The sequence below is a fragment of the Psammomys obesus genome, unplaced genomic scaffold, assembly GCF_907164565.1.
Source record: "Psammomys obesus unplaced genomic scaffold, mPsaObe1.curated_primary_1811, whole genome shotgun sequence".
NCBI lineage: Eukaryota > Metazoa > Chordata > Mammalia > Rodentia > Muridae > Psammomys > Psammomys obesus.
Window position 1 is genome coordinate 404,661 of NW_026590552.1, and position 13,017 is coordinate 417,677.

Sequence of the window (13,017 nt, forward strand, 5' to 3'; positions counted from 1 at the left end):
GGAAATGAGGGAGTGAAGGTGGGATTGGGAGGGAATGAGAGAGCCGGATACAGCTGGGATATAGTGTTAATAAAATGTAACTAATAATAAAAATTAAAAAAAGAAATTGTGGTACATTTAAACAATGGAATACTACTCAGCAATTAAAAACAAGGAAATCATGAATTTTGCAGGCAAATGATGGGAATTAGAAAAGATCATCCTGAGTGAGGTATTCCAGAAGCAAAAAGACACACACAGTATATACTCACTTATAAGTGGATATAAGAAATGTAATGTAGGATAAACATACTAAAATCTGTACACCTAAAGAAGCTAATCAAGAAAGAGGACCCTGGATAAGATGATCAGACTTACTCAGAAAGACAAAAAGGATGGATATTGGAAGAAGGAGAAAACAAGAAACAGGACAAAAGCCTACCACAGACAGCCTCTGAAAAACTCTACCCAGCAATGTATCAAAGCAAATGATGAGTCTCATAACCAAACTTTGGGTAGAGTGCAGGGAATCTTATGTACCATATTTTTTTAATTGGATTACCTAGTTTATTGGTATGTAATTTCTTCAGAACTTTAGATATTCTGGATTTTAGGCCTCTGTCAAATGTATTTTGGTAAAGATCTTTTCTGATTCTACAAGATGTCATTTTGTTCTATGAACTGTGTCCTTTGCTTTACAGAAGGTTTTTAGTTTCATGAGGTCCCATTTAATAATTTTCGATCTTAGAGTCTGAGCTCTTGGTGTTCTGTTCAGGAAGTTGTCTATTGTGTCAATGCATTCAAATCTCTTCTCCACTTTTTTATTAGAACAGATTTAGTGTGTCTGGTTTTATATTGAGGTCTTTGAGCCAACTGGACTTCATTTTTGTTCATGATGGTAACTATTGATCTAGTTGCCTTTTCCTATATGTGGACATCCGGTTATATCAGCACTATTTGTTGAAGATGCTGTCTTTTTTCCATTGTATGTGTGAAGGGTACTCACTTTAAATTACTAACACATTTACAAGATTTCATTTAGGTAGAATTGAGTTTGACCCTGAGGAATAAGGTAGATTTTATAATGTAAAAATGATGTGTATGAAACAGGTTATTCTGGAGATTCAACCAGACTTTCATACAGGATACTGTACACCCTAGCCTCTGAGACATAAAATTTACCCCAAACCATCCAAACTCAAATTAGTTTCTATTCTTCTTTCAATGACACAATGTTCTTCTCAAGAAATTAATTCCTGTTGAAGAAAATATGAGAAACAACAAGAAGATGATTTCTACACAATTTTACTGTATTTTATTTGTTCAAACAGAGAGGCAATATTGTGTTAATATAAGTTATTGATCAATCATTTAGTGATCATTTTATGGTTAATATCAATTTTGTTTTTTGGGTCACATAAAATTCTTAGACCCTATTTTTGTATAAAAAATAGAAACTTTTAGACTTGCCTTCATATATTATTTTCCCATTGCCAGAAAAATGTGGGAAGTTTTTTCTTTTGTGTATATATATTTAGAAATGGCAACAGACAAAGATAAGTAGTATGGTTTAGTGTGTCAATAGCATGCTTCCTTTTCAGATATGCATATCTGTATTAATATATGTTGAGTAAAGAACATTAACAAAAGCACAACAGTTTTCAAAATGTTAGACAAGATTTGCACACATCAGAATTAGGAAAGATGAAATTACCTAAAACCTAATTAATGAAATTCAAATAGAGTGCTTATATTTTGCATAAAGGAGATAAAATGAACACTATTCTTCTAATTACACTGGCTTTGTAACAACTGTCTGAACATGTACATGAGACGTGGTTTTATTAAACCAAATTAAAAAAATATTCAATGAATTAATTTCATTCAGTGAATGGTTGCATAGCTCTGTCAAAAATAATATACATTTAAAGAACAAATTAATGACAATTTATGAATTTTTTTCTCATAAATTTCATCCATTTTCTAATGTTGTTGAAGAGTTACTTGCATTACTTTGATTTTACAGAAAGCTGAAACCTCATCCTAATTTCAAATGTTTTGACTGATCTGTCCTCCAAAAATTCAGGCCATATGGTGGCTGGATGTCATGTGTTAAAGTAATAGGAGAGAATTTTTTTTTCTTAAATCAGACACCACTAAGTATATTAAGATAATGAAACTTTATTGTTAAAAATTACTTTTTTTCCAGATAAGCTTGTTTTTATTGAATATGGATGTTTAGGTAAAAAAAATCAAAGATTGTACAAAATAAATTTTTCATATTTTAAAGTAAATATCATGTTGAATGTACAGATGCAAACAATGATGCCAGTTGTGTTCCTTTCCTGGCTGGCTTGAACCTCTCTATATATAAAAGGTTGGCCTTGAACTCATAGAGATCCTTTTACCTTCTCATTCTTAGTGCTGAGAGAAAAGCATGCACTATCACACCCATCTTCATTATTCTAATCTATCTATTATTTCTCATCATATTCTCTATCACATGTCACCGTGTTAAGGTCAATTGAAGGATCACAAAGATACCCAATATATTAGTTTCCATAACATCTTATGAAATACTTCATTAAAAATCCAAAGTTACTTTTGAAATATAACCTCATCAATGTCCACTATAATTAGAAATACCTTCAGAAATACAGTTAGGATATCATATTTTGTCATAGACAAAATGAATAATAAAATAAACACTATTTTGTTTAATATCAGCCATTGACTTGCCCCAGCTCAGTGGCTGATATTGAAAAAATAATATTTTGGGATACCTCACTCAGGATGATCTTTCCTAGATCCCACAATTTGCCCGCAAATTTCATGATTTCTTTGTTTCTAATTGCTGAGAAGTATTCCATTGTGTAAATGTAATATAATTTCTGTATCCACTCCTCTGTTGAGGGACATCTGAGTTGTTTTCGGGTTCTGGCTATTATGAATAAAGCTGCTACAAACATGTTTGAACAAGTGTCCTTGCTGTGTACTTGTGACTGTCTTGGATATTATGCCTAGGAGTGGTATAGCTGGAACTTGAGGAAGCAGTATTCCTAATTGTCTGAGAAAGCGCCAGATTAATTTCCAAAATGGTTATACAAGTTGGCATTCCCACCAGCAATGGAGGAGGGTTCCCTTTTCTTCACATCATCTCTAGAGTGAGATATCCCAGAAGCAAAAAGACACACATGGTACCTACTTACTTATAAGTGGATATTAGACCTAAAAGAAAGGATAAACATACTAAAATCTGTGCATCTAAAGAAGCTAAGCAAAAAGGAGGACCCTGGATAAGATGATCAACCCTCACTCAGAAGAACAAAAGGGATAGATATTGGAAGGAAAAGACAGGAAACAGGACAGGAACCTACCACAGAGGGCCTCTAAAAGACTCTACTCAGTAATGTTTCAAAGCATATGCTGAGACTCAAAGCTAAACTTTGGGGAAGATAGTAAGACCTGGAGAGGACAGGAGCTCCACAAGGAGAGCAACAGAACCAAAATATCTGGGCACAGGGGTCTTTTCTGAGACTGATAATCCAACCAAGGACCATTCACGGATATAACCTAGAACCCCTGCTAAGATGTAGCCCATGGCAGCTCAGTATCCAAGTAGGGTCTCTAGTAAGGGGAACAAGGGCTGTCTCTGACATGAACTCAGTGGCTGGCTCTTTGACCACCACCTCCGAGGGGGGAACAGCCTTGCCAGGCCACAGAGGAGGACAATGCATCCAGTCCTGATAAGCTAGGTTCAGATGGAAGGGGAGGTGGACCTGCCTTATCAGTGAACTTAGAAATGGGTATGAGAGGAGATGAGGGAGGAAAGGTGGGATTGGGAGGTAATGACAGAGGGGGCTACAGAAGGAATATAAAGTGAATAAACTGTAATTAATATAAACAAATAAATTAATTAAAATATAGTGTTTTGTTTAGGATAGCTGTGGATTGCAAACTTTCATGTTCAGATATTTTAGTAGTTCTATATCTTATTTTCCTTGAATTCTCCTATCAATTGTAAAACTTTAATGCTTTAAAATGTCCAGGGAAATCTTTTAATTCAGTGTCCGTGCATGGAGTGAATGGGTAGTTGCTTAGTCAATTTGTTTTAATGAATAGGTAAAATTGTTCCAAGACTTACATCTGTTAGTCTTTTTAATAATCACAATAGAGATACTAATAGATCTTTCCATTCCTATAATTCAATGGCTAATATTTCTTTGAACAAGAACTTTGTATGTGATAAAATAAGATTTATAAATACATTCTAACACTAGGCACAACATTATTTGAAAAAAATAGAATTTGAGTGCCACAGAACTTTACAATAAGTCTTCCATTTAAGTGTGGTAAAAATTGTTGATGTGTTAACAAATATTTACTGTGAAATGAAAAAGTTCAACGATCTGTATGAAATGAAAATATAGCTGACACATGCAAATAAGTAGAGGAAAGCTTAAGAATAGAAAAGCCAGAGCCAGAGAAATAGCCTAGAAGGTAAAGAAAGTACTTGTCACTAAGCCTGAGGATCTGAGTTAGGTTTCTAAGACCCACACAATGGAAGTAATGCAGCAACTTCAGCAACTGGTCTTCTGATTTCCATATATGCACCATGTCACAAATATGCACACACCATTGTATATGCACACATAAAAATAAAATAAAATCAATGGAAATTTAAAAATAAAGCCACTGGAACTCTGTGCTGCTTAGGTTCTTATAGCCTTGTTTCAAGACTATACTTTATTCTAGATCATAGTTATCAGCTCACCTAATTCTGAGCTTCAGACCTATGTGTTTAGAACTAATTATTATTTATCTCAATCCAATTTAATTTAAAGTGTCTCCATGAAAATAAAAATGTAAATAGCACCAAAATTTAAATAGTCAGTTTTAAAATTAAACTTTTGTTAAATCTGTCACATTTCAAATGCATGTTTACTTTTAGTGCCTCTTCATTTTATTTGACTTTTCTGTTTAGATACTTGCTACATTTAAATTACAGTTACTCTATAGGAATTTAAGTAGCAGCTAACATCCCAAATGTCAGTAAATAAGATGAGGGAACTAAGTGTCAATCAAGAAACAAAAATAAAATTATATCTAGGATATACATTTGAGAAAAAACTCTGCTGATACATATATTGAAATAATTTAATTGACAAAATTTTAATTTTTTAAAGGATATCGTGGTGTTCTTTACATATTTTAAGTGTTAATTCCAAGATAACCATTGTTGAAAAATAATGTGAATAATTATTAAAACACAAAAATTACTGATTGTCCTGCATTAACATTATCACTAATATTTACAAATGTGATATATTTAAAACAAGTATTAAAAAAAAGATAATTCTATAATTACATAAAATAATTTAAGTAATTCCTCCTTTATTTATATGATGAAAAATTGTGTCTTGGAGGTTAAAGCAAATAATAAAGACAAACTCATTGACTTCAAAATGTTATTAAAATTATTATTACAAACAACGTGGTCACCTGTCTAAACAGCATGCATACACAATACAGTAAATTTGTTTGACTTTTTCTGTTCACGTTCCTACATAGTGTTGATGCAAAATGTCAGTACAAATTTTACATTAAAATATCCTGCTGATTTATTTATATATGTATGTGTATAAATATTTAAATTGCTGAAATTTTAGTTTTAAGTTTCAGAAATAGAATTTAGATTTTTAAAATCCATGGTTAATACTTAATATTTTATCAAACTGAAGCTTAAGTTTCTCTGATCAATGTAATTGCATGTTGGAAATGAATATATGTTATTATTTCATTGATGATTAAGAAATATTTCAAGAACTTCATTCAAGTATAACCAATTTCACAAGTTAAATGTAATTTTAAAGTGGACCTATGCAATTCTAAGTTTGTTGCAATAAAAATAGATGAGACGGATAAATTAGAATAATTTTACTTGGCTGTCATGTAAAAATTAAGTATAAAAATTTGAAGCCCGAGAAATAAAAAGGAGGCTAAACTAATCATCCTATAGTTTTTATACATCTTTGAGTTGAGTTCACTATGTGATCCCAATGTCCATTTAATGATGTTATTGAAAAAGGTGTTTGTGACTCTGTCAAAGAGACAGCAATAATAAAAGACTATGTTAGCATGCTATTGCCTGAACTTCCCCAGAGAATCTGCTGCTATTTTTGATGCCCTCAGGTGACTACATCAATAGGCAGGCAGCAGTTGATCAATTGAGAGCAAAGTTAGTGGGAGAATAATTTCAAGTACAAGACTGTTGTTGCCTGTATTGTAGACCAATTTGCATGCCAAGTTGAATTTAGTTATTGCTCTGGTGAAGAATAGGGAAATAAGTCCTTCTGGCAAACTCCAAAAAGGTCTGAAACTTTTAGCATCCCAAGCATTTGGGTACCAATTCAGAAAATTCAGAGGCAAGACAATCATTCTAAGATCTTGGAATTTTCTGGAATAGTGAGAATTATAAAATCAACCATACTTATTTGGCAGTTTATTATTTAGCTGATTAACTTAGTAACAAGCTAACATTGAAGGCTGGAGCTGATGCCCACCTCTTAGGTAAAAATGTACACATTCTTGATTAAACAATTTTGTGAGTCCTATACCTCAGTCCAGACTAGAAAAAAAAAAATAAAATAGGTTATCTTTTTATGAAAATACAAAAGTTAACTTTAAATTTAAAAGTTAATTTCTATTATTATACTTTATTTGGAGTCAACTTTATGACTTTGTTTTTTCATCTTCTATTTGAAGTGTGAAAATGTGTGGAGATCATCAAAGTATTTTGGAAGATGAAAACTAATATGAATAGAATATATAGCCATTTTATTAGACATCATATCATGTGTTTATTTTTAAGCCCTTTACATCTCATTGTAAACTGTATAGTGGACTCAATATAAACTCAGAAAATGCCTTTTTCATTATTCGAAAACTAAAAAAGAAATGTTCTTTTGTATATGTGTACCAGCACACTCGCTGTGAAGAAACCGTAGTAGTGATGACTGAAGATATACCCTTGGATGTTCCTCACGTGCCTTCTACTTATATGACAGAGATCAGTCACATCTCAGAAGCCCTTTCAAATGTGGAAAAACTACTAAATGCTCCTGAACTCTGTGCTAAAGATTTTGAAGATCTGTTTAAGCAAGAGGAGTCTCTTAAGGTAAAAACACAGCTCCTTCATTGAACTTTAATAGGTGGTGACTGCACAGGGAAGAAACTTTTACAGAGTCCTAGAACTGTTTTTAAAAAATCAAGATTGTTGTTTAGCTTCTTTGGGACACTAGATTTTAGTATGTTTATATGTCTATATTATATTGTCTAATATATTATTATATTATAATTATATTACAATATTCTAATTATATAAGTAATATATTATTATCTATTATTATATGTCTAATATTCACTTATAAATGAGTATATACCATGTGTTTTTTTCTGCTTCTGGGATAGCTCAGTCAGAATGATCTTTTGTACTTCCTACCATTTGCCTGCAAATTTCATGATTTCCTTGTTTTTAATGTCTGAGTAGTATTCCATTGTGTAAATGCACCACAATTTCTTTATCCATTCCTCAGTTGAGGGACATCTGCGTTGCTTCCATATTCTGGCTATTATAAATAAAACTGCTAGGAACATAGCTGGGCAATTATTCTTGTATAGTCAAGCATCTTTCGGGTATATATACCCAGGAGCATTATAACTGGACCTTGAGTTATAACTATTCACATTTTTCTGAGAAAGCACCACATGGATTCTTAAAATGGTTTTACAAGTAACATTCCCAGCAGCAATGGAGGAGAGTTCCCTTTTCTCCACAACCTCTCCAGCATGTGTTGTCCCTTAAGTTTTTTATCTTAGACATTCAGCAGGTGTAAGGTGCAATCTCAGGGTCGTTTTAATTTGCATTTCCTGAACATTTCTTTTTTAATTTATTTCTTTTTACTAATTATAGTTTATTCACTTTGTATCCCTCCTGTAGACCCCTCTCTCATTCCCTCTAACTCCCATCCTCCCTCTTTTTCCATGCCTCTGCCCCAGTCCACTGATAGGCTATCAGGACTCATCAGGCCTGGCTGCATTGTCTTACACTGTGGCCTGGTAAGGCTGCTCCCCTATGGAGGGGAGGTGGTCAAAGATCCAGCCACTGAGTTCACATCAGAGACAGTCCCTGCTTCCATTATTAGGGAACCTACTTGCACACTGAGTTGCCATGGCCTACATCTTTAAGTGTTTCTCTGCCTTTCGATATTCCTCTGTTGAGAATACTCTGTTTAGCTCTGTACTCCAATTTTTTAATTGGATTACTTGGTTTGTTTGGTGTTTACCTTCTTCAGATTTTGTATATTCTGGATAGTAACCTTCTCTCAGAGCAGAGTTTTAATGAGGACCCCAAGGAAGAGGCTTAATTATCACTCAAAAGGGCAAACAGAATAGACATTTCATGTGGGAGAAGACAGGTAACAGACAAGAGCTTTCCACAGAGGGCCTCTGAAAGAGTCTACTCAGCTTGTTATCAAAGCAGATGCTGAGACTCATAGTCAAACTTTGGGAAGAGTACAGGGAATCTTATGGAAGAAGAGGGAGATAGAAAGAACTGGAGGTGACAACAGCTCCACAGGGGGAGCAACAGAATTAAAATATCTGGGCCAATTGGAGCCTGCAGACTGATGAATCAACAAAGGACCATGCATGAAGAAGACCTAGACCTTAGGATGAAGCTGATATATCAGCAGCTCAGTGTTCATGTGGATTCCATAGTAAGGGGAGCAGTGGCTTTCTTTGACATGTATTATGTTGCCTGCTCTTTGATTGCTTACCCCTAATGGGAGGGGGCATTGCCAGGCTGCAGAAAAAAAAAAAAAAGATGCAGGCAGTCCTGATGAGATTTAATAGGCTGGGGTCAGATGCTAGGGGAAGAAGGCTTCTGCTTTCTGAGAAATAAAGGAGGAGACTAAGGCAGATGAGAGAGGGAGGATGGCGCCAAGACGAAAAGAAAGAGGGGAAAACAATTGGGATATAAAGTGAACAATTTATAAAATATAAATTTAAATTAAAACAATTCAAGTTTGGTAGGTAAGATGTAAGTTAGAAATATTTTAAAGCACATTGGAAGATGGTTTCCAAAATATTGGACTAAACAGAAATAATAGGTCACACACCCACTCAAGGCAGTATCCTGAAGCAAGTATTAATAAACAGTATATTCACACCTAGTATACTATTTTATGTTTTCCCAATTGGAAATTAAATGATATTTAAATTGTATCTGCATTCTTAGTTTTTTCTTTTTATAATGTACATATTCAATTCTAAATTTGTATCAAAAACATATTATGATATATAGAATATGATTGAAGAGAAATTAATTACATGAGCCATGTGCTATCTGTAACACCAATATTTGGGGAAGGTCGAGGGAGGTAATTCCTTAAATATTTTCTTTAAACTACCAGTCAAAGGCTGTTAACCAATATGAGCTTTTGTCCAAATACCACATTGTTCCTAAATTTTGACCATGACAAATCATGGTGAGATAATAAGCTATGAATTTCAGTAAGCAGTGTATATAGATAAATGAGTGTATCTACCAGAAAAGTGTAAGTAATAATCAGGAACCTAAGATAGTTTCATGATAATATACTTCACACTCAAACTATAGTATAGCCACAGGTTGGTATTTGCCCGAACAAGAAGCAGAATATGTAGACAGAATGTTGAGTTTGAAATCAGCAGCACATATCAGCTAAAGTATTTTATTTGCTAAATGATTTCTTAGGAGTACATTCCGTATCATACATTTTCTGCATAAGTATACAAATAGAAAATGCTGTTTTTTTGTTTTGTTTTTTTTTGGAAATCATAATTTCAATAGTCAAGTGATGTGAATTTAGTATACTATAATACACTATAAAATACACTATAAAATTACATACTAAAATGAGAGCTTCAGGGATGTCTGGATCTAGGCCATCTGCTTCACCATGGTGCTATTGTCTTATGAACTTTTCATAAAAATCAAATGTGATATGTATACAGTGACGAGAAGTTGCTCAAATATTAGAGGTAGGAGATTTGTTGAATACTGATCATTATTCATGTTATCTAATTTCTTCTGACAGCACAATTTATAAGTTCATTTTTTTAACAAGCAAATCATTAATAATACTACACATGCTGGTCAGAAGAGTAGTGACCCTAAACTTACTAAGTTGAATGCTAAATAACCGTGATTCAGTACCTCTTATTGTGGCACAAATAAAATGACAGAATACTGTCTGCATTCAAATCTATTCATTAGTTCTTCATACGTTTACAATTATGGCTTAATTTTGGTAAGACTGATTAATACATTTTAAGAAGGTATTGTCCTAGGTTTAATTCAGCTGGATTGATGAATCCCCACGAGGTATGACAATAAGCATACTTATATGTTTTTCACAACAAATCTGCTATTGGTGGTGCTGGTCTAACTGGATGTCAACATGTAGAAAAATGCCATATTTATCACCCTGTACAAAACTAAAATCTAAGTTGATCAAAGGCCAAAATATGCTCAACTATACAACAAGGACATTTGCTCATCCATGTTTGTAACAGTTCTATTTGTAACAGCCAGAATCTGGAAACAAACTAGATGTCCCTCAACTGAGGAATACTTTTAGAAATTGTGGTACTTTTACACAATGGAACACTACTCAGAAATTAAAAACAAAGAAATCATGAAATTTGCAAGCAAATGGTGAGAAGTAGAAAAGATTGTCTTGAGTGAAGTAATGCAGAAGCAAAAAAGAAAAAAAATCATGATATAAACATACTTATAAGTGGTTTTTAGACATCTAATATACGAAAACATACTAAAATATATACTCCTAAGGGAGCTAAACAATAAGGAAAACCCTAGAGGATGTGCACATCCTCTTCCTTCGTTGTCTGGCAAGGCATCCTAACCAGGGAAAGTCATGTCAGAAACAGCCTCTCCTTTCCTTACTAGGGGACCAACATGAAGACCAAATGGCCCATTGGGTACATATGTGTAGGTGGCTTAGGTCCATTCCATGCTTGATACTTTCTCAGAAAATCCAGAATAGTTCTACCTCAAGATCCAGTAATACCACTCCTGTCCTTGGGCTACATCTATGCAGGTGGTCGAGGTCCTCTCCATGCATGGTCTGTGTTTGATTCATCAGTCTCTGCATGGACCTGCGCTCAGATTTTTGGCTCTGTTGGTCTGCTCTTGAAGCTCCTGTCCCCTCCAGGTCTTTCTATCTCCCTCTTCTTCCATATGATTTGGCTATGAGTCTCAGTGGTTCCTTCCATGCCATGGTGAATAGTCTTCCAGAGGCCCTCTGTGAAAGGCTCTTGTCCTTTTCCATGTCTTTTCTTAATTCTGAAATCTATCCTGTTTGCCATTCTAAATGAAGATTAAGCATCTTCCCTGGGGTCCTTCTTGTTATTATAGGATTATAGACTTTAGTATATTTATCCTATATTTTATGGTTAACGTCCACTTATAAGTGAGTATATACCGTGTGTATCTTTCTGCTTATAGCTTACCTCACCCAGGATGATCTTTTCTAGTTCCATCCATTTGTCTGCAAAGTTCATGATTTCCTTGTTTTTAATTGCTGAATAGCATTCCATTATGTAAATATACCATAGCTCCTGTATCCATTCTTCAGTTGAGGGACATCTATGTTGTTTCCATATTCTGGCTATTATGAATAAAGCTGCCATGAACATAGTTGAGCAAATATCTTTGTTCTATGATTGAACATCTTTCAGATATATGCCTAGGAGTGGTATAGTTGGATCTTGAGGGAGTCCTGTTCCTAATTGTCTGAGAAACCGCCAGATTGATTTCCAAATAGGATAAACATACTAAAATCTGTATTCCTAAAGAATCTAAATACTATAGTTTCAAGTGTTATGCTTTTTTATCCTAAAGCCTCTATTCTGTTTTATATAATTTATTTATTATTTTGAAAATTTCATCAATGAATACTGTATTTATATTATTCATGCATCTCTCTTCCTGCTTAAACTCCCCCCTGTGCCCCATCACTCATTTTCAGCTTCAGAAGACAATATCATTTTAAATATAATTGTAATTGGTTATCTTTATAGCCACAGATGAGCCTTCATTGAAGTCAATTCTTCACCACTATATTAGGCTATTATGTTATCAAATATATATATATATATATATATATATATATATATATATATATATATAGTTTATATTATGTTAGAATTTATTGGAGACTAGAAAAAAATAAAGTTTTTTTTCTTTAGTTTCTCCAAGCTAATTTAATGATCCTACTTTTGCTGTTACTTTTGTTCATATGATTTTTGAGTTAGTTTTGCCAACATACGTATCTGGATAGCTAATGTTATAATTGTTTGAGGAAGGAATTTTTAAGATAACCTAATACTGCTGTTGCTGAATATATACCAATTCATAGGCAGAATTCTCTCCCTTTAATTTATTGGACTTCCTTAAGCAAACCTAATCGTTAAGTAGTTATTTGTTTTGCCTGAACAAAACCTTTTTTGTTGGTCTCCATTAGACATGAATATATCTTAATGTTTTGTCTCTTAGCTATTCCTTTTCCAATTTTACTAACTCAAACTAGCAAGTGTCGAAGTGATACTGAGTAATAGAACTAAATAATATTTTCTGATAGGTGAGGTTAGGAGGAAAAAAAAAAGGCCTGAGAATGAAACATCAGAATAGTGCACATATTTCATGAACAGGTGCTGAAAAAAATCCTCAATGGCGTTTAGGATATGGCTTTTCTGCAGATCACTGACTGTTCTTCCAAAGAATCAGGATTGTATTCCCAGTTCCTAATGGTGGGTAACAACAATCTAAAACTTTAGTTGGTGTGCCACCATTTTCTGGCTTTTCTGGGTATAATAGAAACAATTTGTTAAAATCTACACGTTGGCAAAATAAAATATGAAATAAAAATAAATAAAATTGTGTTTAAATTCATGAAAAATGGAACGCCACTATTC

At 33.5% G+C, this 13,017-nt stretch overlaps 1 protein-coding gene across 1 annotated transcript in view; it reads left to right on the forward strand.

Annotated features, from left to right (window-relative positions):
• Positions 1–13,017, forward strand: part of Dmd (dystrophin) — a 1,523,318-nt gene that overhangs the window by 115,667 nt on the left and 1,394,634 nt on the right. Inside the window, exon 14 of the mRNA XM_055607916.1 lies at positions 6,962–7,156. Within this exon, the coding sequence (XP_055463891.1) occupies positions 6,962–7,156 (195 nt within the window). The remainder of the gene's footprint in view (positions 1–6,961; positions 7,157–13,017) is intronic.